Source organism: Candoia aspera, chromosome 3, assembly GCF_035149785.1.
Source record: "Candoia aspera isolate rCanAsp1 chromosome 3, rCanAsp1.hap2, whole genome shotgun sequence".
In the NCBI taxonomy this organism is placed as follows: domain Eukaryota; kingdom Metazoa; phylum Chordata; class Lepidosauria; order Squamata; family Boidae; genus Candoia; species Candoia aspera.
In genome coordinates this window covers 53,621,805-53,647,032 of record NC_086155.1, presented here as the reverse complement: position 1 = coordinate 53,647,032, position 25,228 = coordinate 53,621,805, and the positions used below count along the sequence as shown (strand labels likewise).

The 25,228-nt window shown below is 37.2% G+C and overlaps 1 protein-coding gene across 2 annotated transcripts in view; it reads left to right on the top strand.

Moving 5' to 3' along the window:
- Positions 1 to 25,228, top strand: part of SORT1 (sortilin 1) — a 51,038-nt gene that overhangs the window by 2,882 nt on the left and 22,928 nt on the right. For both annotated transcript variants that reach the window (XM_063297699.1, XM_063297700.1), the window contains exons 2-6: positions 16,895 to 16,954; positions 19,164 to 19,237; positions 20,613 to 20,715; positions 22,368 to 22,532; positions 24,368 to 24,441. In XM_063297699.1, the coding sequence (XP_063153769.1) occupies positions 16,895 to 16,954; positions 19,164 to 19,237; positions 20,613 to 20,715; positions 22,368 to 22,532; positions 24,368 to 24,441 (476 nt within the window). The remainder of the gene's footprint in view (positions 1 to 16,894; positions 16,955 to 19,163; positions 19,238 to 20,612; positions 20,716 to 22,367; positions 22,533 to 24,367; positions 24,442 to 25,228) is intronic.

Sequence of the window (25,228 nt, the reverse complement as noted above, 5' to 3'; positions counted from 1 at the left end):
CCTAAACAGTTTTATAGGGAGAAACAATTATTGCAGAAATGTGGGTTTTCCTGAAAGTTTTCTTATTCAAATGGTTATGATTCCAATCAGTATATTCATCTCAGTATCCATAATCTACACAAATTTGATGTGAAAAAATCTGGCCTATTTTTGTGGTTTGAATAATACCTTGAAAGAAATTAAAAGCTTGGTATATGGAGAAAAAATACTTTACTGAAATGTTGGGCAATAGGTAATGTTATAATTCTATATGGAATTGCAGTGTTCTTTTAGCTTTTCAGTTTTGTTCCAACAATCATGAAAAGCAAACATCACACAACTTTCAACTGCTGAACTTACTCAAAATGAAAAATTTTGACCCCAGAAAATTGTATGCTATGGAAAGCCCACATCTCTGACTAAAAGAGTTAAGGTACTTCTCAATATATCACAGAATTAGAAGGGGTCTTATAAACCAATTAATGTAAACCTCTTTGCAAGATAAGATATTAAGATCTATAGCAGTAGATAGCTGTACCTGTATGTCTGGTGTATGGAACTCCAGTGGAGCGGAATATTTCTGCTTTTTTCCACTTTCAAATTATTTTAACAGTAAAATATTTTTAATATTTTTCCAAAATCTATCTTCCTGAATCTAAGCCCATAAAATCTAGTTCTTCCCTCTAGACCTGCAGTAAAGAAATGTTTCTCTTTTGTGCAAAAGTCTGACAGGTATTTGAAGAATATTATGTCGTCATGGCTAAACCACTTCTTTAGTATTTCTCAGGATTTCTTTACCTTATTTCTGAGTTTCTTCCCTATCCTCTATTGTAAATAGTTTATCTGTATCTCTTAAACTGCAGTGCCCAGAACTGAGCACAGTATTATGATAGTACCAAATAAAAGGAACCATCTTTTATAATCTCACCTTTGTCAAGATGCAGAAAAGGCTGGATTTTCTCCATTTCTAAAGCTGATGGCCTTGGATCAAACCATTAATCATTGTTTTCATGGAGGTGAGAACCCAAATGGAAGTGGCAATACAAAAATCTAGAGCTAACAGTGAAATGAAGTGGGACGTTACATGTCTTCTACTTTCCTACCAGCAACTCTGCTCAAGATGCAGGGATCTGGAATCTTGCATTATTTTAATTAGTAAGGATAATGCCTTAGGAATTGTTTATGCACTCTGGTGTTAAGACAACTGTCTTGATTATTGTATTATTGTACTTTGGAGATTTTCTTTCTTGTAAATCAGAATTGCATGTGTGTGGCAGTCTAAAAATCCAAATAAATAAAAAAATGTGGATCATCTGAGCCCCCATTGGTGAACCAGAGTTGATAAGATTGCCAACTCATTATATGTGCCTGTGTTTCATTTTTAACTGATCCCATTTTCTAACTTACTTAGCTCTGAATTTGTCTTCATGTTGAACTGTCATTTTCTCCATGATCTGCAGCTGTGTTTAATATGTATGATAATCACGTCAAATGGGAAGTTTGTCATAATTTACTATGGGAAACCTTTATATGTTTTTCTTCTTGTGGTCTACTCATTTTAAACTGATTGACAGTATGTATTTCTAGCTTAGTTTCTCCACGGAAACCCTGAGAGGAAAAGTTGTGACAAACCCCATACAGTGTTCCTTTTAATTAGGACAGGTATCACTTTGTGTTAGGTAGCAGCTGGTATGCATTTGTTTATGTATTTCTAATAACACTACATGGTTGAGTTAAACGAAACAATATATAAGAGCAGAAATAATTATTCTAATGAGCTAAAAAAATATTAAGAAAATGCTATATTTACTAATCCTAAAATCTTATCTGTCTCATTTACCTTCTGAAATGTTTAAATTAAATGTTTAAAATTAAATTTCGCAGTTTAAATACTGCAAACTAGCAATGTTTAAATACTTATTAAACATTCTGAATTCTCTTAATAGCTGAATATTTTACCTGAAAAAAATATTTTTATTTTTTCCTTTTTTTTGCAATTAAGAAAATCATATAATTCTGTCCATGGGATACAGAAAAAGTAATCTTTTGTGATATGTGCAAAGAAGAGTATCCAGTATCAGGTGATCTGTGTTCTCATGTGTAATTCTATGCCTTTTTGCTTTTTTTACCTTTTTCCCCCTTTTGTCCATGGATTGTATTGTTTTCTGTTGTTTATAGTTTATAACACATCACTGTTTCCATAGGTATACTGTATCTCAGTTTGTACCTCTCTGTAGTCATTTGCCAAGCATCATAAGCAGAAGGATGCCTTTCCCCCCATGGTCTGGCTGTTTATATACGTTTTTTCTTAAAGAGTTCAGCGTGGGAAGATCAGGTGAAACATGCATTTCGTACTCTTGCTGACCAAGGCAGAGCCCTGGCCTTGGTAGAAAGTGAAGACTTGATGAGCTGGTAAGACAGCAGGCTTGCAGTTAGAATGTTTTCTTTAGGCTATTTGTGATGTAGGTGTCACAGTGTAGGAAATACGTTAGGGTTAATTTACCGACTTGTTTAATGCTTCTTTGCCTATTCCATAAGTTCAGGGGGGTAACATTTTTCAAAATATCCAACCATCCATTTAAATGCATGTCACTGGTACCATAGCTCTTTTTTTCATAATACTGTATGAAGATAATTCAAAGCTAGCTTTGGCTGATCTTAGAAAAACTAAGCTGGATCAGACCTGGTTAATATTAAACAAGAGACCACTTAGAAATCTTAGATTTTGAAGCTAGACTGGGAAGTTGAAAAACATCCTGGAAGAAAATAGCTGCAAACCACATCCATACTATTGCCAAGAAAGCTTTACTGAGTAGTCACCAGTGATAGAGTTTGATCTGAGGGAGTCTTTATCTGGGCAGCATGTGTACTGGACTGCAATTCCCATTGTCTCTTACCATTAACCTGTTTGGGTCTGATGGGAAATTGACTTGAACATTTGGAGATCTGCACCCGCCCTCTTTCATCTACTCCTTTCATCTATTCCTACTTTTTCCCTGATTTTTTGCCCTAAAATTTCATGGGTATTAAACATGTCTGCTTTCAGTAGAGCTTTAGAAGATGGAAATCATTCTTTGTTATGTAATGTATCTCACACATTCAGCTTGAGGTTATTAAAAGCTTCTAAAAGCCGTCTTTTAAATTTTTTTGCTGGAATGGAAAGGAATTGAGTTCTTCATTTAATTCTATCTGCCATCAAACTGTGAAATACTCGGATACTTGCTTGCCAACCCTTTGCCTTCAGCAAAGGGTATTTTTCATGTGTTTTAGTGCAAAGCTTCTGTGATAAAAAAAAAAAAAAGCCTCACAAGAACTTGATGTCTCAGCATGTGGAAGAATGTGGAATTGTTTGCTTATAGTGTCTGTTTGGTTGTTGCCATCTGTAATAGAATACATAGTGCCTGTTGGAGACTAGAAAGCCAACAATGGCTTTAACAGTGTTCTTACAGACTTTTGCACATTTAAAAAGTAATAGTTAAAACAACATCTGAACCTCATGCTGCTGTCTCACACCTGTTTGTATCAGTTAGCTAGGGCTCTTCCTTCAAATATAAACATATTTAAAAGTTCAGCCAAGGAAAAAGAAAAAGAAAGAAAGAAGAAAAAAGAAATAGAAAAAGATTTGCAAGCTGTGTAAAATTAAATAAGAATTTTCAAGTAACTCTAGTACTGTATATAAAGGTGATCTTATATCAGTGTAGCACTTGAAAACTGTATATTAAAATATTTAGGAAAGGCAGCCAATATGATAGGAATAATCAGAATAAACAGTTATTAGCAATTTCTGTCTAATATGATAGTCTGTAGTTGTTATAACCAAGTAGGCAAAATCTTTTTTTACAGCCTTACGTTAAAGAAACCCAAACTTCAGATGATATACAAATCCATGCACACATTTATTTATTTTATTTTTATCCCGCCTTTATTATTTTTATAAATAACTCAAGGTGGCGAACAGATAGTCTTTAAATGGTTTCTATTTTCTGAATTAACTTTAAATTCAGTATCTGACTTTTTTTGGTTTGTTTTAATACAAGGTTATATTTGACCTTAGCAACTTTAAGACGAGTGGACTTCAACTCCCAGAATTCTCTAGCCAGCCATACTGGCTGGAGAATTCTGGGAGTTGAAGTCCGCCCATCTTAAAGTTGCTAAAGTTGAGAAATACTGTATTTGACACTAGGACACACTCCCTATCTTGAGAATCTTTACATATGCAGGGATCTTGGAGTTATCCTTCTCACCAGGGACATGAAACTTTCAGTTTTCAGACAGGGGCTAAGCCAAATCTAGGGAGACAAAAAGGTAATTTGGGATAAGAAATTTGGACCCTGTATCTACCACAAAACTATTAGTACATAATATTCATGTATTTAAGTAATGATGCTAATACAACACATACTTTGTACAGTTGTGTTATTTTAAATGATAAACGTATGAATGTCATAAACGCTTGTTCATTGGAGAGGTGAACTTTATGGCATACAAAATTAGGATCTTACAGTCTCAAGAAATTACAAAATATCACTCTTAACGCAATTCAACCAAAATTATTTACATTTTCTAGAAAATATTCCAATGCTTAAATTTAGGATCAATTTTAGTATGTTTATGTCACTTAAATTCAATTTAATTTTAACACCCATCAATCATATTAATAACTTTATAAATCATCACATATTGATTTAACTTACATCCTACCTTTCTCAAAGTGATAAAATAAATGTTATTGTTGTAACCACAAGTCATAACAATGTAGCATAGTATGATATACAATAAAATGAAATAATAAAATAAAAATAATAAAATGGGTATTCGTTGTGAAAAAGTTGAAACAAAATAAAGCCAGGGCTATGATTAAGAACCTAAATATTTCTAGGTTTAAATGAGCAAAAAAAAGCAAAAGTAGCAACCAGACTACTATCAGTGGGAAACACATCTGCAAGAAAATATTTGAGGTCTGAGCCCTTGAATTCACCTACCATCAATAATTTGACCCTGATTTTATCATAAATGGGGCAGTGGAGGACATAGTGAGTAATGTTATTCACTTGACACCACAAGGACAGCGATTATGTTCAAGAGGGCTCTTACAAAATCTCCCTTCAAAATGCATGGCCTGCAAGCAAAGGAATATAAAAGCCTTTCTCAGTGGGGCACTGGCAATATTAACCAGATACTGAGAGAGGCTTCTATGTTTTTTAAGATGATGAATCCAAGTTGAAAATATTGGTGACTGTTCTGCAGTAGCATCTTTATTGGTATCCTTTTCAAAAAGTCTATCTCTAATATTTTCCTCGGTTCCAAGAGCTAAATTCTCCCAGTGGGGGTAGGGAATACATTTGTAGGATAGGTGACAAAAGTTTGGTCCATGGATTCCTAGTTGTGTAACAGAAAAAACAATGTTTGCCAGCTGGGATTCTTGAAGGCTTTCTAATTTCTTATAGTGCTCCAACAATACAAGATGTATTCTAATGGTGTGGGAAGGTAAACTTATCTTCACCCTTAGAGAAGATAAGCAGCTGAGATGCCTGCAGAAGACCCAGATCTTCCTTAATAAGTTGTTTTGCATTACTTCCATATGGGCAATAACCCTCTTACCCACCCCCAGATCTCAGCCCCATACAGCATTTGGGCTATCATCTTGCTGTGGGATATTTTAAGTGCAGGGGCTATCAGCTGCCCTCCTTTGGAATAGAAGAACTTCAGCATAGCACCTACTGTGTGTTGGGTGGTTAAATGTGTTTTCCATACAAGGGACTTATGAAAGGCGATGCCTAGATATTTAAAAGAGGGGTATTGCTCTATTTGTTGGGCATTGATTGTCCATCTATATTTGGTATTGCTACCACTAACTTTTAAAAATCATAATTTATCCTCAAATTTTCCCTTCCACAATAATCAGTTGATGTCACCAATATCTTCTAAGGCCAGTCTCAGTGGAAATGAGAACTGTATTGTTGGCATAATTAAAATTAAATTTTTCTGTCTGCTAAGTGGGATAGAGAGTTATTTTTTTTTCATCTGAATATTTTTCCAGCGCTTTCTTACTGTCTTTTATTAACCAATTATGGTAACCTGTTTTAAAAGAATGCTTTTCTAAATCATAGGCAATTCCAGGCATTTTAGAAAGAATCTCCCAAATGTGTTTGTGGATATCAATTACTGTCTCAGTGTCAATAACAGCTTGAATGTCCTAGTACAAGTTCTGAAGAAAGTTTGTTTGATGCCCTTACAGTATTTATATTACTGTAGCATCATACATATTTGAATAAAATAAATATGTGAGTCAATTTAAATTAAACCATATTTGCCAGTTGAGTTGCCAATTTTCAGCCATGTTGGTTGTTCATCATTTCTTCAGTTGCCCTTTATTTATTTATTCTATCTATATAGCCGCCCATTTCACATATGTGACTCTGGGCAGCTCACACAATTAAAAACACAAAAAGCGATACAATTGTTTGATAACAAACAGATAACAAAAATATTTAACAAAAACTATTAAAACACATTAAAACAATTAAAAGCCGTTAAAAACCATACAAATATAATTTGTAGGAGAGTGACTTTCTTCCTTTTTTTTGTTCTTTATGACATACTCCTTTTTCTGTATTTTTCCACCTCTACAATATTTTTTTGAGGAAATGGTTAGATCCATGGTAAGGAGCCTTCAGCCCATGGACCTAAATAGCAGCTGTTGTAACATTACTGCTCACTTTAGTTGCACAAATATTGCATCCATATTTAAGATGATTTTTTTGTGGGGGTGCCTTCAAGTCAGTGTTGACTCCTGGCAATTGCCAGGACAACTTGCTGCAGTTTTCTTGGCAAGATTTTGGAAGTGGTTTGTGATTGCCTACTTCCTAGGGCTAGGAAAGAGTGACTGGCCCATGGTCACCCAGCTGGCTTCATGCCAAAGGCAGGACTAGAACTCTGCTTCTGGCAAGAGGTGTTCTATTCTGTAATTGTATCATTAGGGTTTATGGTAGAAATGAAGATACTATGCCTCCTCCTAAGGGGAACTCAAAACACTCTACCCAATTGATAGAATTAAAGATTCCAGATAATAAAATGTTAGGGTAAGAGTACCCTAACTTTAAAAAATCTCCACTTTTCAGTCCAAACATCTGTGTATACAGGAGCTTCCCCCCCCCTTTTTTTTTTTTACAAGAGAGCATATTTACATATGCACAAGAGTTTTCATTTCATGCATTTTATTGAAAATATATGTTTTCAGTTCTGTTTTGACCCAAATGTTAAAGAACCTCAAAGTGGAAAGGTAAATGACAAGCAACTCATATCTAGATCATGTTTCCATACTAGTGCCTTTTAATATGAGTCTGCATATATGATCCTTGTATGTCCCAGCAACCCCTGAAATCCAAGTGGTTGGAAAGAGGGCCTTTTTGTGGCAGGGACTGGGCTTCTGGAACTGTCTCAGGAGAGGCCACTCTCTTTTCCTCATTAATCATATTCTAAAAGTTGAAGATTACTTTTAGCAGTGCCTTCTTTGCTATTTTAAATACTTTTATTATTGCTGTTTTGTTTTAGTGTTTTTATTTTGGCTCATTGTGAGATCTCAGAGGGTAGTTGGGAAGCATTTCTGCATCACTGATTTATTACATTAAATGTGGTGATATTGTTTGCAATAAATATACTACTGAGAAGAATGAGTTAACAGTGCTGATAGTTTTATCTAGGCACTCCTTATGTTTAGACATAAAGGTACCCTGAAAAAAATTATACCTGTTTTGTGTCCACTCAGATCTGAACTTTAGTCCTAGGCCATCGTGATTTTGCTTTTAGTAAGAAGGGCAATACATGATTTCTGGCTCAGTAAGCTGGTCAGACCAGTTTTTCAGGGTTTGAACAAGTTTCTAGGAGTGCTAGACCTTTCCTGTCCCTTACTCTAGGACAAGGAAGGTTTGAATGGCTAGATATTTTTATTTACTTTGCTATGGAAGACAGAAGAAGAACTGCATATTATCTCAGCAAGTACATATTACACTGAAGAGGGCGAAGTTCAATTTTTCAGGCCTCATCCCCTTTTCTTTCCCTCAGTATTTTGATAGGGGAGGAAGTTGTGGGATTTAATGCAAAATAAGTATACATACCTTACAACCTTCCTTTTCCACAAAATACACATATATAAACATTGCATTGCTCCACCATATTTTGGTAGCATGTCTCATGGATTCTGGAGGCTTCAGAAATAGGGCTGGGGGCTACTGCCAGCTCCTATTCTAGAATAAATGATGCTCAAGAGGTGGTCTCCCTACTTCCCTCTCGGGTTATTTCTTGACTGCCAATGTGCCTAAATTAAATTAATAATTTCCCCTCTAATATGTGTTCCCTGCTGTTTCCATTCCATTCCCTGCCAGACCTGATGGGGCAAGTAGATGTGATTGGGAAGAGGTCTCTCAAATAACCAGCCCCATGCCATGTAAGGAACATCTTCATACTCTTCCTAGTATTTGATCTAGAAGAATTACTGCTTTGCCCTGGGCTTCTTCCCTGGAATGCAGGTCTGGAAACAATTAAATTTGCACACAAGAATCTAGGAAATTTGGTAAGTAGACTGTAGCATAGAAAAGCTATGAAGCTATTATGAAAGAATTCTAGTGATTACTGTGCATGACTTACTTATAGTGAGGTCAGTGTTCATATTCTTCGCACTTCGTTCTATTTCCCCAGGCTATCTAAAGTTGGACAGCTCTCTCTTTTAGTCAGGGCACCCATGTTCTAGCTTTTTCTTGCTTTGGCAATAGACAGATTAGATATCTGGTTGTTTTCCTCAGATCACGAGGAACTAACTCTCACACTCATTTTCAGTCTTCCTGAAGTCAGTTTGCAGAAAGCATTCTTAATGCTGATATGCCCAATCTCTCTTCCCTTTCAGGTTTTGTATTATAAATCGTGAATGCTGCTCACTATTACTAGGGTTAGGACCATATTCAGTATGCTTCTTTTGAGATAAGTCATCTCAAGATATTGGCAGTTATACCAGTATCACTTGTTAGTATGGAAGATTTGAGGAAAAGGTTCGTCTAGGAATCTTGCAGATTTATTATAATGCTTTGGGCTTTAACCTTTTATCTCACAGTGTACTCCTGAAGTCTTAACATTTTTCTGTTTGGTATGGATGGGATTAAAGCTGTTGAAATATAGCTGGACTATGAGTTTAGCTGTGGGAGGTCCATGTGTAAGGACTGAAGAAGACAAGTACGTGCTGACCCTGTTTGCATGATGTTCTTAACTGGTTTGTAGGGAGTGGGGTCAATATGTTTTATGAACAGGAAAACTGGATTAGATGATTCAACCAATTCAGATGAGGTAGATTTACCTTCAAATAGATACAGTCTTGTATGGGGTTGAACTAAGTCATTCTGATCAGCCATATTTCCAAACAGCTTATTAGAGGGAGTTATCTTATACTTTCTCCCTCCATAACAGAGATCCCATTCCCTGGAAAATAGTACCTCTCTAGGCACTCTGCTCATTATTATAATTTTTACTCCCGCATGAGGTTCAGATTGAACAAAGAGCAAAAATGAGCATGGCCCCCCATCTTTCCTGTGGTGGCACCGTTCCCAATCATGCTGTCATGTATCTTTTTCTTCTTCGTTCTGGTGAATGAATAAGGAAAGAGCCAAAAAAGAAGAGGGAAAGGAATTTCCTTTCTTGAGGACTGGGAAAGGGGTTGATGGATGATTGAGACATATGCTGCAGGTGCAGGGAGGTAAATCAATGGCTCGGGATAGGGATCACTGGTTCAGCTGTGTTGTGTGAACAAGGCCACATGGTATCTAAAGAAAAGAAAGAAATATGCTAAAAAGAAGGAAAATAAATAAATTGGTATGATATTACAGTATGAGTAAGTGGGGAAACTATGCTGCCTCACAGTATCTCACATATGTGATTAAATAGGTGGCTATGACATTACCATAAGCGCATTCCTTACACTTCATACTATTCCTTCTGCGTAACTGTGGATGTTGAACATCATCAGAACTTACAAATTACAGTTCTCCAGATGGCAAATGTGTCTGGCGGTGCCATCTGAATGGTTCAGAGGTAACTGAACTGTCTTAAGTCAAGGCCCAAGAAGATGCTGTGATCTTGCTGTGTACTGTTGTCTTCCAGAAAGAGTGTGACACTGAACTGCTAATGACCCTACTTTGTGAATGTTACAGCAATTTTGGCAAAATAAAGTGCTAAGCTGTGCTTTTCCCTCTTGCTGAATGCTAAATGAGTTACCAATAGTGAGGAATTTCAAGTAAACAACTTTGGTTTTTGAATGTCTGTTTTGTTGAAGAACTGAATTTCTCCAGCTGTTCTTCTAACACATCATTAATGCTGCATTTCAGCTTTCCAGCCTCTCATGTATATATAATGTATATATTTTTTACTCTGTATTTATTCTATTTTTATATAGTATTTATATTGTAATTATGTGTTTTAATTTTGACTGTAAACCACCCAGAGTCCCCTATTTGCGGGAGATGGGCGGTGATGGAAATTTGAAATATAAATAAATAAATATAAATAATTCTTCATATTATTGCTGTGGTAGCAGTGATGCAGGTGCAGTGTTTGCATAGCTGTAAGAAAGATACAGATATAATGCAGTTTGGTGCTAGTATTTGTGCTGCTACGGTAAGTATTGCACGATCTAATTTAATGCTGAGTCTGTTATTTTAAGTATTGTTTGATTAATCTTTGGCATTCAGAGTTTTCCAGTATTCCCTGAAAGAGTGTTCTTCATGTAATTCTACTCTTTCTGCAGTCCATAACTCTTGGTATGCAGTTACTTGCAGTATGTTGCAAATTCTAATATACAATTAGTTAAACTAACAGGAAATCCTTAACTAGATATTTCTGCAGCTAGAGTATAAGCACAAGGCTTGCATTACATTGTGATCTGGACCAGAAATTCAGTAAGTGAGTTCTTAGCCTTGTTTCTGTGCCAGAAGTTCTCATTCCATACACAACACATGCTAGCTTGAGTTGCACTGAAATATGTAACAATTTTACGTATTTGAAGAGTCCGTTGGAGTTGGGCAGCTAATAAATTCAAATAAATGACTTGTTTTTTAAAAATTAATGGTGAGCAGATAACGTAATTTAAGCTTTGTATTCAGAACATATCTCATACTGCAGACTCAGAGAATATAGTCTCTATATCTTTTACATAGTGCCTGTGACCTGTATATTGCAACTTCTTAAAATCGGTTTCACTTTAAAGTTGCAAAAATGTGCCTGCAACTCGAGATAATTTTACTGTACTTGCCCCAAAGGAAGATGACCTTGATTTTAAGACTCACCCAAAGAAATAGAGGGGAAAATGAATATGAACAAAAATCCTGTGCCATGTCTAGCTTTCCTACCTTGTTATTTTAATTCTGTCAATTCCAGCTGAAATAAATGTATGTACTGTATGTGTGTACATTACCTGCCACCTTCAGTGTCTTTATTTTTTTTTTAATCTGTTTAATCGTGTCCTATTCTCGGAAACTGCCTGGGCAGATCCCTGCAGTTTTCTTGGCAAGGTTTTTCAGAAGTGAGAGAAAGTGCCCAAGGTCACCCAACTGGCTTTGTGCCTATTTATTTGTGTGTTCCATTTCATAGTTCAAGCCATACCATGTATGTCAGAAAGTCCTGATAAATTACCTGCACTTGGCAAAAGGAACATGTTGAAATAATACAAATATGGTACCTTTGTAATAAAAAGCTGGAGGTTATAGCAAGCAGCAATTGACACAAAGTTGCTGAGTATTTATGCAGCAACCTCTTCATATATTTATGAATGTGGACTTTATAAATGTTGTTTAGTACTCTAATGTAGGATACAGTCTACCTACAGAATTTTGAATATAATTTATAAGGAAGACACTGAGAAATATGGAAATCTAGAAAATTGTTATCCTTAGTTTTGATGAGAGCAATATCCACAATTATTCCATCACAAATGCTTGTGTAGCAACAGAAAAAAACCTTCCTTATTAAAACCAACTGAAATATTAGGACATGCACACACTGCTAAATACGTACGAAAAGTAGCAATAAAAGCTATTTAAAAGCTAACAAAGTAATGTCAAAAGCCTAGTATGCAGCTTTGTTATGGGGTAAGTCTCAAAATAAATAACATAAGGTTGCAATCTCTAACAAAAGATTACACTGCTCCCAAAATGAAAGCTAATGTGGAAGAAATTGCAAAGTGATTCAGAGCACAGCTGTTCTGAAGAAAGTAGGAGGAATCAGATTAACTTTCCTACAAGACTCCAGTGTACTTCTTGGAGTGCTATATCAAGAACTGACCGGTGCTGATTGAAATTTGTGAATACAGTTATGAAGATGATACTGTCAAAGTCAAGTTCTCATTGGGAGGCTAAAAAGGAACCATAGACATTTGATAAATAAAGTGCAATGAAATAACTTTCTGATGCTGCTGACATATAAAAGAGCTGAGTGTAACCTTGGAAAAAGGAATAGGTGGTGACAGAGGGTTTTTTTTAAAGATCTTTTTGTCCTGCCTTTATTATGTTTATAAACAACTCAGGGTGGGGAACATACCTAATACTCCTTCCTCCTCCTGTTTTCCCAACAACAACAACCCTGTGAGGTGAGTTGGGCTGAGAGAGTGACTGGCCCAAGGTCACCCAGCTGGCTTTCATGCCTAAAGCAGGACTAGGACTCTGTCTCCTGGTTTCCAGCCTGGTGCTTGAATCACTAGACCAAACTGGCTTTTTATAGTTAGAAATATAGGCTCTTAAAAATGTACAATAATTGGGAGAAAATCACAAGACCCACTATTCAGCACTTAGTTTTCACATTCAAAGACAGAAGGGTGCTTTGGAGCATTCTGTAAAGAATCCTTTTGCCTTTGGATCCAAAATGTTACACAGTTCTATGGAGAACACAGATCAGTCCTTAATTCTTGAGGAAGAGTTGGCTATTATGAAGGCATCCTGATTTAAATAATTGAATCTTCCCAATTAATTAAGTCCAGTATGGGAGACCCAGATTCAAATGTATCCTCAGCCATGGAAACTTTGTTAGATGACTTTGGGTCTATCAATCTCAGCCCAGTGTACCTCACAGGGTTGTTGTGTGATTAAAAAAAAGCTGCCTTGAGCTCCTGGAGGAAAGGTAGAATTAAATGGATTTTTTAAAAAAAATATATTGTTGAGTAATACAGACAATACAGTTCATTGAGTCTTCACTGGAGCCATGTAGTAGTTTAAGATTAAAGTGCTCTATTTCAAATCACAAGTAATAACCCTTGGTTTTCTCTTGATTTTTCTGTCTGCCTTGCTCCTGTTTAACTTGTTCTTCCACCAAAAGCTTTCATCTAGTTTTGCTGCTGCTTCTAAATTTTAACTCTTACCAGTGGGATGATATTTAGCAACAAAGCTAAAGATATATTTGAATCAGATACCGCTTTTTGAATAGTCCAGGAGGAGCATTGGTATTACCCCCTCTGTGTAGTTATTGAAGGAGCCATCTGTAACACAAATAGCTCTTAGCAACCTCTCCCTCCTTCAGACTGGTTGCTAATTACAGCTATGTTTCCGTAGCCAAGGGTAATTTAACCCCATAGTGTCAGTTTCCCCTTTTTATATACCTGTATAGCTATAACAGCGTATTTGCCTACTTCTTTCTTAAACTATTATTCATACGAAACACATTGCTAGTTACAATTATAACATGAGTATGATTTTCATTTGTGTAGCATTAAAATATGTGGTGTTTGGGAAAGCACTATCAAAATGAGACTGTGTTTTGCAGCATTTCTCATGTCATCTCCTTTTCCCTGGGAACCAACAATTGCACCTGGATTCCTGAGGATGAATTACTTTCTTTGGCTTTATGAACTGTAATTGCTCTGCCAATGTTGCATTGTTAGTGTGCTGTTATTTTTCTTATTTTGGAATGGTGTATATGTCTGGGAAGCTTTCATCCCAAACATTTGGAGACTCAGGTTGTGTATTTCATATTGATTCTTGCACCTGGACTTGGTTGACCAGTAGTCTGTTTTCTACTTTACAAAAATGTCTGGACTGTGATATTTCTGGTCTCAGGTGCTTATGGAGCTATAAAGGAAGTAGTGCGACCTTTGTAGAAGTATTAGCAGTTTGAAGCTTAATTTGAAGTGACCTTAAACATTCTAAGGTGGAGTCATCTTTGGCTTTGTGTTTGCATGTGTACTTGTTTTTCTTTCTGAACTAACATTAACACACGTCTTTAGGCAAGCAACAGTGTGGTTGGCTTGTATCTTTGGAACATTAACAGTGTCATGCCTTATACAACACACAAGATTATTGTGATGGCTGTGATCCCACTGAGCAGGTTTTGGCACAGCCTTCAGGGAACATAAAATAAGAGAATCTTGAACCAGTATTGTATATTACAAACAGTTCTCTAATGCCTTATTCTGATTGTGCATTGTGGCAGTTTTTAAAGACCAGATGCAAGCTGGAACGACGGAAGGATGGCCTATTTAATTTATTTTTAGCTTACATTTGCTCTCCCCAAATCATTTTTTTAGCCATCTTAGAGGAGAATGGGAAACTGGGAGGAGCCTTTTTCTTTTTTTCTCTCTTGGGTTTAAAAAAAAAAGTTTGAGGGATCTGATCTTGTACTTCTGTCGTTGAAGTGGGCTGCTTTGATTTTATAACCAAAAAAAGGAAAAAAAATGGAGAGAAGAATCACAGTATTTGTATCAAGTCGGAAAGAGCAGTTTAGAGTAACACCAGTAATAGTGTTAAGTTGTACTTTATGAATAAATGTTAATTCTGGGGAACTGGTTGATCTTGGTAATCTTTTCCCAGTTTAGAGTAATTCTGAATTATCTATGGAGTAAGCTGGACTTTGCACCAAGAATATTTAACTAATTCAGCAAAATAAAACAGAAGGAAGTAGTAGCATTCTACTCTAGAGCAACTATTGCTTTTGTAACTGTCTTTTACCATTATCACCACCTGTGTATAGCTAGCTGAAGTGCTGGCTACCAATAGAGTGACATGCTAGAAGGTTATTTTAGCTTTTAAATAAACAGAGGCTTATTTAAGAGAGATTATGATAGTAACTTGCACAGACTTCACTTGTAGGAAAAATATACTGATTTGCATCAGTGGAGTGACATGCTAGAAGAAGGTTATTTGAGGTTTTCAATCAACAGAGGCTTATCTAAGAGACCCATGATATTTGACTGGTCAGACTTCATTTGCAGGAAGGTTACATTGATAATGCCTTAAGAGATGATAATATCAAGCCATCTTAAGGTGAACAGGATTGATTCTGGTGAGTAGTTGGAAGTGGGACTACCCAGGAATTCTAGAACTGTTAGAAGACTTGAAAGTCTGAAAACATCCTGGGAGAAGGCAGTGGTAAACTACTTCAGTAAAGCCAAGAAAACTCTGGATGGCAGTCAATAAGAATCAAACTCAGCTCAATGGCATCTTTCTCTTTATATTAATAAAAGAGAATTGATGACCACACTAGATACATTTCTGACACAGAAAGAAAAATAATACTTTTCAGGGAAATGCTGCAAATACAAAGTTTGTGGCTTTTGGGGCCACTAGGAAATGAATCATTATGGTAAATAACTGAAATTATCAGAGAGAGGTGGAATTGCCAAATTCTGGGGATCCTATGTGTAAGTCTCTAACATACATTGTGCACAGCCACAAGACCAGTGGTGATTTTTGCCAGCTTTGCAATTTCCTCTTACATTTTCATTATAGAAACAGTAACTAAGTGTTCTGTTGTGGACCTCTTTCATACAGCTTGACAAACTTTGGAAGTTCTGATATAAGTAAATTTACATGAAATCTCTCCCAATTTTTCTATTTCTGTTAGTCAACAAAATCTAGTAATATTCCAAGATGAAAAAGGGAGGCAAAGATGAATTTGTTATAATATTAAGTGGAAAACACCTTTAAGGATCTAAAATAATTTATGCTTTTCTATTAAGTATGATGCAGTCCCTCCTTCAAACCTGCATGAGGAATTAAATCCAAGCCAAAGCATCTAGAGGATCAACTCCTTAAGGGTTATATGATCTGTTCTCTTATATACTGTTGGAAGGAAATCTTATCAGGTTCCTTCTGAGCCGGGAATGAAAGTTCATAGGTGGTTGCTTGAACAGAAATAATTTTATTTTCCAATAGCATGTACAGAGTCTGCTGGTTGGAGATGGCCACCCCTGTATTTCCCCCACAAGCCTTTTATATAGGAGAGCTTGGCTGTTGTTATGTGAAAGTGTCTCCACCCTCTAGGAACTTCTGAGAAAAGTGCAGTTTACCAGGGTTCAGAGAGGAGGCGCTCTGTGGTCAGGCCTGCTGCGGTTTGTGCTTCCTGTTCTGATAGCCAAGGTTCCCTGCGGGGCTGTGGCTTTGTCTACTAGCCTGGACTGTTCATCTTGGAAGGCATCTTTTGTTATTTGATTATGGAGGTCTGTTTGGCTGTTCACCTGAATGGGTTCTGCTAAATTCTGTGAATGAGCGACCTTTTGTCTTACAAGGTTTCTGATTAAGTCTGAAGGGAATCTTTTGTCTAAACAGTTGGGGTTTCCTGTCATATTTTCATTTTCTGGCATCTTCTTTGTATGAACCCATTCTATTTTGTAACTTTTAAACCTTTTACCTTGCTCAAGGGGAAAGCAATAATGCAGGAAGACAGTGTTCTGGGGGGAGACAACATGGTGGGCAGGAAAAGATCTTAATTTCTTCCAACAATACCTTATTAGAAAATTATAACTATTAAATTTGACAGGCAATAGGATTGTGAGGAATATGATGTCTAGAAACCAGTTTCTAGCCCACTTGGAAGAAATGGAAGGGGTATTTGCTGAATAACATCAGCTTCAGGAACAGGGACTAAAATATATTTGTAATTGTCTTTACAGCGTGTCTTCAATGACCTCAGTGGCTCAGTGACCCTCTCCTGGATTGGAGATAGCACTGGAGTAAGTAATAAAATTGGTTGAACAATTTTTTAAATATTCAGAAGGAGCAAAAGTATAATATATGGAATAATTCCATACGGTGACTGGTTTAGTGCTTTCAAATAATGATGCTTTTGCCTTAATCTTCCCACATAAAAAAGAATTATTTTTGCCTGGTGGGTGATAAGGAGTGATTCTCTCCAGTGGCAAGCCATTCTGGTTCTTCTTTTAAATATTACCATCTTACTCATGAGCAAAGAAGAAGCCATGTGGGTGTTTTGTTTTGTAAATGGGGTGACTCACAGGTTTGGTAAGTAGCATCTATCTGCCCATTTGGGGTTCGGGTGATAATTGCTTCAGTGATGAAGTCTTGTTGGAGAGGAGGAAATACCACATATTTCTTCATATCCTGCCCAGAGCTGCTGCTTGTTCATCTCACTCTGAAAGTGAATGCTGCAATTCAAGGGGATTTTTTTTAGCTTCATAATTTTGAGTCAATCCTAGACACAATTAAGATTATCAATTGTACAATGTAGGGCAGATGACAATAACAGGAGTGGACGCATACATTTCCAGCTGCCTTTATGGAGAGTTGGGTTTAATCAAGCATATGGAGAGAAGAAATAGGTAGAATCATATGTCTTTCTCCAGTTCTTCCTTTTAAACCAGGAACAAAAAGAGACACTTGGGAGGTGCCCAGTAGCAGCTGATGTAATTCTGCCAGCTTCCTTTTCTCTCTTTCAAGGATAATGAAATTACATCAGTTAGTTCCGTCTACTTCTCATACTCCTTTATTTAAAGTGCTAATAGTATCAGTAACTAGGCCAACTTTGATCTCAACAAAAGGTAAATAGAGTCTGATCTGATTAATATTTAGATGAGAGACCTCCAGGAAATCCCAAACTTTTCAGCTGGAAAATCCCCCCCCCCTCAGTCAATAATCCTGGAAGAATACAGTGGCAAACCACCTCTGTGCCAGGTAAAATGTGTGGTCATATCCAGGTAGTCACTGGGAGCTGAACTCAGTCCATTGGAGTTGGGTGACTAATAAATTCCAACAAACAAACAAATACTAACCTGATGGAATCTTCCCCTTCGCTCTCAATAAATCCTGCCTAATGCTTGTTGGTAGCCTTTGGTATACCTAATTTCACCTGCATGTCTCCAGGTTGTCATTCTCTAGTACAGATTACAGTATTTAAAATATGGTTGATTTGTTTAGGAATTTTGCTGATGCTCAGTATAAGAGGACAGACCCATTTCTGGTATGTCTGAAAACCAGACACCACCAATTCATGATGAGTTAACATTGTAATGTGTTTTTTGGGGAAGAGGGGACAAAATACCAAATTCTAAATATATTTATTAATATCCTAGGCTTATCAATAAGCAAACCAGATATTTAAACAGTTTCAAGAATCAAAAGGCAATCTTGGACATTCCAGAATAAAGATGCACAATTTTAAAAAAAGACTGCAATGCAAATCTTTTATGCTTAAGAAAATGAATTGGCATATATTAGCTCTGATTCATAAATCTATCAAAGCTATACAAATGCCTTTTTTAAAGTAAGAATCTACTGACAGTTTAAGTTCCTCTTTGGAACTTCGGATTTGTATTTCTAGTGAATAACTAGAAATAAGACAAAGGCAAAATAAAGTAGGTTCCTATTGTGATATCTTACACTGAATAGCTTAGTATATCATGGCACAATTTGGAATCTAATAATAGCTATGTTTGATACTACTCTGTAAAATTCTATCTATATATTAGCTTAGGTGTCATGAGGGATTAAATAAGTTATCCTTCCTTCAGCAAAGAAAAGGAGAAATAGGGTGACATTTCAGGATAGGAGCTTATGCATTAGATAACTGTAATAACAATTAGAGGGTTTTTTTCCAAAAGACCATCTAACATAATAGAAAATTGTAAAATATGATACATAATTTTTGGAATGAATGTAAAATGACTTCTAGTTAATTATTCAGCTGGCTGTATAAGTTCTGTTTTGTTGGTCCACCTTTTGAATAGTCATATTAGTATGTTGAAATGTGTATGAGACCAGTTCAGCCTGACAGAAACCAATTATTAGAAGGAATCCTTTTGTTACCTTTGCCATGTACCATCTATTATAGTAATTGGACTCTATTAAAATAGTTAAATAACATGAAGACAGGCTTGTTTTCTTGGACTATCTGAGCTAAATAAGTTTTCCTCTTTCTGTTTCCAGGTTATTCTTGTGCTGACTACTTTTCAGCTTCCTCTAGTGATCATAAGTTTTGGGCAGTCTAAATTGTACCGAAGGTGAGGACATTATACTTGTATGTATCTCTGTGTAAGTAAAGTCAGTATTGCTTCTGGGCCCAATTGCTCTAACAGCCTTCCTTGGTTCCATCCATCATATGCTGAGTGACCTGTTTCTTTCAAAAGCTGCTTTCCTGTAAATGTGTGCATTTTTCCATGCTTAACTTCTAAACAATGGCAACACAAGCCTGTTTTTGTTGAAATAGGAACACATTGACACAGGATATTTTATCTTAAAAGATGATCTAATCTACCTCCTTCCTCTGCCTGTTGGAAATCCTACAGGTGCAGGCTCCCTATTGACTACCAGTGTAGGTTATAGAATTTTGAGATAAGGTGAAGACCTCACCTGCCTATTAACATTCCATATACTTCAAACTAGGATTACGGTCATGCACTCTTTTCCCAGGTGGAAGCAAGAAATATTGGCTAGACTTTTTCCTCCATTATTTCCCTTGGTCTGGCTGACTGTTCCTGCTTTTCCCTTTCTCAGTTGTTATGTAAAACAAGTTGCACCAGAGAGGTGAAGCTGGGAGAGACAGTCCCATTAAAAAGGAGTTGCTCCTGCCAAGAGTAGGCATAAAGTGGTAGTTTGCTCCCAGTTTCAAGATTCCAACAGGCAGAAGAGCAATTTACTGACAAGTGGTCATGGGTTAATTAAGATTCACTGTGGAATCAGGAAAAGAAAGAACCGGGAAAGACCTATTGCTCTAGGGCAGTGTTTCTCATCTCAGTACCTTTAAGAGATGTGGACTTCAACTTCCAGAATTCCCGAGCCAGTGCTGGGAGTTGAAGTCCACATCTCTTAAAGGTGCTGAGATTGAGAAACACTGCTCTAGAACAGGCCTAATACAGAATCTTGCATGTCATAGCTACTGTACAGATGCCACTAGGTATATGAGAGCACTGGTTGTGAAAACCCCTTCTTTCTGTCAAATGCTGCTAATAATTATCTTTCAGATGTCAAGCCAAGTCCAGCTTGTTCCTATAGAGGTTTAGTAGCTCATTCCATTTATGATAACTGGTCCCTACTTTTAGAATTTGTACAGATTTATGGATCCTCAATTAATAGCATACTTTTACATTTTCATTTTAATTGATTACTTCATTTGTTTTAATTTTTAATTATGTTAACTATTTTGATGATTATCTGAAAGGGAAGAGAGGAATTCTTAAACATAGCAGCTATTATGTATGATAAAGTAAAGTAGGTATACCTATGTGCAGGATGATTTTCACTGTCATGCTGTTTCTTTGGATATTTATGCACATTTATAAACTTTCTATTATTGTGCACATGTTTCATCACTGAACTAAATCATACCATGCAAAAACTCTTATCCTTACTATGTCTTTTTTTTTTTTTTTATCTTAGTGAAGATTATGGGAAAACTTTCACAGACATTACAGCTCTCATTAACAACACTTACATCAGAACAGAGTTTGGAATGGCTATTGGGCCAGAGAATTCAGGGAAGGTAGGAAAAATCAGCTAATACAATTTGGGCTATTTGTTAGCCCTATTCTTTGTGATAAAAATGAAAGTCTTGAGATGAAGGGCTAAAATGGCTGCATTTTAATAATTTAGCTCAAGGAAAGGGGCCTTCTCTGTAGTGGCTCCCTCCCTTTGGAACAACATTCCCCCAGATATAAGATTGGCCCCCTCCTTGCTCCTGTTGCGGAAGGCCCTGAAGACATGGTTCTGTCAATGGGCCTCAGGACCCCAAGCTGCTTCAGAGCCAATCAAGTGGCCGGTATGAATGTGTTTGCTGCCACTGGGGGTGGGGGGCGATGCCTATTGTGTTTTTATGACTTTTAATTCTGTAAGCCGCCTGAGGTCACCGTGTGTGAGTTGGGTGGCCTTATAACTCTGTTTAATAAATAAAAATAAAATATCAGAGATACATTTAAGATCTTACTTGATCTGTTAACATGCCTGGAATCTAGATGGGTTTAAGTTTGTTACCAGTTCTCTAGTAGCTGCTACTTGCCAAGGCATGCTAGACCAGTGGTGCAAAAAACTGACCCAGGGGCCATCTCAGGCCCATGACCATCTACTGAACCCAGTGAATAGGCCCCAAATTTTGACCTCTTTCTTGCATTTTAAGAGGTTGAGGGGAGGTTTGAGCAAACTGTTCTTTAAACTTTTCGGATTCCCTGATCCCCCAGAAATTATCACGTTCCACTTTTGGACTGTGTTCCTTGATGTGCTGTTCACAGTCTGGTGCAGCCCTTGACCTGATGCAAATTGTGCAACTCTGATGTCAATTGTTGGGACAACATGTTTGAGATACCTACTTCATGTAGGTATCTCAAGCATGTTTTTTCACGTATGACATGTATTTCTCCCAGAAAAATCTTGATTCCCACTTATCTATGTAATTACTCTCTTTTCTTCTGGCTTGCAGTATAAAGACTGGACATAACATCCTGATGCTTCTTCATTTGTAAATTAAGCCATTGACTGTTTATTCAAGCTTATCTAGTCATTGATTCATTTAATTGTTGTAGCGCCTTTGCAATGTTTTGCAGCCTCGCAACCTTATTTGTTAAAGCAGGCTAGTATCATCTGATTCTGCTGCACATTGTATGAAATAAGCTGCATAGAACTTGTCTATCATTAGTGGGGAGATACTTAGGGTTATGGTTGTGGTTTCTCTAGCTTCTACTGAATTTTAAATGACTCCCATTAGTTTGCTTCCAGTACAAAATAAATGTTTACACTCCCAGCACAGTTTCATCCTGCGTTATTGAGGCTGTCCATGGATAATACAGATCAGAATTTTCTTTCCACGACATTTCTGTCAGAGGGATAAGCAGGAATAGTTGCATTCTTTAGAGATTTCCTTAATGGTTTTCATAAAATCCATTTGTGGCATAGTGCCTTTTGTCATTTTTGAAAAAAAAAGACAAAAATAGTAAACACAGTGCCTTGTATTACCTTAGAATTTCTATTGCTATTTCTGCTTAGTTTTGTTTTCTTTCAGGAACTTATTTCATCCTTTTAAAAACTATTTTAAATATGCAGTCAGACTTTCTAGTTTGAACACCTGATAAACTGGCAGTGTGGATGAGCTGCTATGTGGAATTTTGGAAGATGACTCTTATCTTTATTTTTCCATTCATCCAGGTGATACTGACTGGGGATAGATCTGGACCATACCATACTGGTAGAATCTTCCGATCATCTGATTTTGCGAAGAATTTTGTACTAACGGATCTCCCTTTCCATCCTTTAACTCAAATAATTTATCACCCTCAGAATTCTGATCTGTTGTTGACCCTCAGTACTGAGGTAAGATTTGGGGAATGGGGATGGAGGTTTGTTCATTGGTGTGGTAATTGAAACCATGATCTTGATCTCTAAAATGAAGGGTGTTGGGGGGGGATTATTTTGAATGACCACTTGTAGTGACGATTTCTATCTAGAAAAATACACATTTTCTAAATTTACAGATTATTATACAGGTAGTCCTTGACCTACGACCATTGTTCAGTGACCATTTGAAGTCACAACGGCACTGAACAAATGGTGGTTACAACTGGTCCTTGGAGTTCTGGCCATCCTAGCACCTCTGCGATCATGTGATCACAGTTTGGGCGCTTGGCAACTGGTTCGCACTTACAACCAGTTGCAGTGCTCCATGATCATGTGATCACCATTTGCAACCTTCCCTGCTGGCTGCCCGTGAAAGTCAGTGGGGAGGCTGGCAGGGAAGGTCACAAGTCTCCCCCATGCACCCTTCCTGCCCCATGCCTCTCACACATACCTTCGCACACCTGACCAGCGCCATGCCTCTCGTGCACCCTCCCTGACCCTCCCTTACACACCCTCCCCAACCCGCGCATCTTGCGCATCCTCCTTGACCCTTCCTTGCACCCTCATGCACCTTTCCTGATCCACGCACCCCCTCACACCCGTGTGCACCCTCCCTGACCCAGGCCATGTCTCTCTCATTCCTCACACACCATCCCTGACCCGCACTGCACCTCTCACGTACCCCCTCACACCATCGTGCACCCGACCCATGTCGCACCTCTTGCGCTCCCATTCGCAACCTTGTGCACCCCCTCGCAACTTCGTGCACCCCCTGACCCTCCCCCACACCTCTTTGCTCCCTTCCCCACCCGGCAGCAGCCACTTACCTGCTTCCTGGCCTGGGACTTGCAACTTCCCGCTGGCTTCCCCACTGACTTTGGTTGTGGGAAGCCAGCAGGAAGTTGCTTCACCTAACGACCATGGGATTCGGTTAACAATGGAAATTCTGGTTCCAATTGCTATTGTAAGTCGAGGACTACCTGTATTTATATTCTGCTTTTCCTTAGAGAGCTTAAGGAAGCCCACATGAGGGACTTTCCTCATTTTATCTTCATAACATCAATTCTTTGAGTGAGGTGGTGCTAGGTGATTGGCGTAAATTTTACTGTATCAGCAAGATGAGCAAGTTCTTTTCTATGAGGTTTGTAAAACACTATACATTTGCAGATGCTTGAGCTTCTTTAACCAATATAAATTGATAGACTTAAAATATATAAGCTTCAGTTGGTCCAGAATGATGGGGCCACATTTGGGAAGAGTTGGTTTTCAGAAGTATGCAAATTCTTATTTTTAGAGCTTAAATGGTTTCTGCTCTGTTCCTGGGCACATTTCAAAGTGCTGGTCCTGGGCTTTTAATGGCTTTAACCTATTAGGTCCAGAATATTAAAGGAACACTTTCAAATGATCCATTAAGGTTATTCTTTATGTTCATCAAATTTGGCCTTTTCTCAGGCCATACACTCTGGAATGCCCTGCCAAGAGAGGCCTGTCTCTCCTCTTCTCCTACTGAAATTCAGTTGCTATTGCAAATATAGTTTCTCTTCCCAATCTTACATTTGGCCTGGTGAGTTAACCTACTTTTCCCATTATAAAGTGTCATTCCTTTTTCTGCTTCCTCTTGGTCTTCATTTACTTCACTGATTGTTTTGCATGATAGATTTTTAATACAATACATTGCTCAGATTAGGTTACAGGCTATAGACTGTAAACATAAGAATGTACAACTTTAATATAGACTTTTTGTTTTTTTTAAGTGCCCAGTACTTGAAAATGATGAATCAATAATTAGCAACCCTTTCTAAATGTTCCAGGGTAGCTTGTGGATATCAAAGACATTTGGTGAGAAATGGAAAGAAATCCACAAAGATGTTTGCCTGGCCAAATGGTAAGTTTCTTAGTAAATGCTACCCAGGGAGAACTGGTAATTTAATATATATTAAAATAGCTTAAGTGTATATTAAAGGTTTTAATGTATATTAAAGTAGTTTAAGTATATATTAAAAGTGCTGTACCTGGTAGTTTGTAAAAACATGAAGAAAGCTCTTCTTGGCAAAATGTTTAATGCTGTTTTCTCAGTCACAACAAAGCATTTAAAGACTCTATTTAAGATCACAATTGTAGCATATGCTGTTTCAGAAAAATAACCAACTCCTGTATGTATTGGTACTTTTCATTATTTCAACATTTTGTGTACACAGCAAGAGCTCTGTATAAAGAGCCAACTTAGTAACTGTTTGTTAAATTCAATCTTACTGTTTTTGGTAATTTTCATCTTGAGTATTCCAGGGTAATTTAGTGAATAGGTATAATAGCTTGGGAGATGACCACTGGCCGGCATAGAAGTCCCAGAATTGGAATAACATTTCCAAATAAAAATACGTCACATAAATGAGAAAAACTGTCCCATAAGACCTTGGGAAGCTGCTGCCTATTAGCATAGTGATAAACCAATGGTCTAATTCATATAGAAATGAACTTCTTGTTACAGTGTGACTGTTATTTTCAGTGAATGCTGAACATTGTCAGTAAGCCTTATCCATGGATTTCATACAATCCTAATGCCTCTTCTGCCACTTGATGCATTTTTAACTTTCAGAAATCTTGGCTTAGCTTACTAACTAGATACAGCTTGTGACAACTCATTTCTGTAGGCATGAACTTGCTCAAACTGA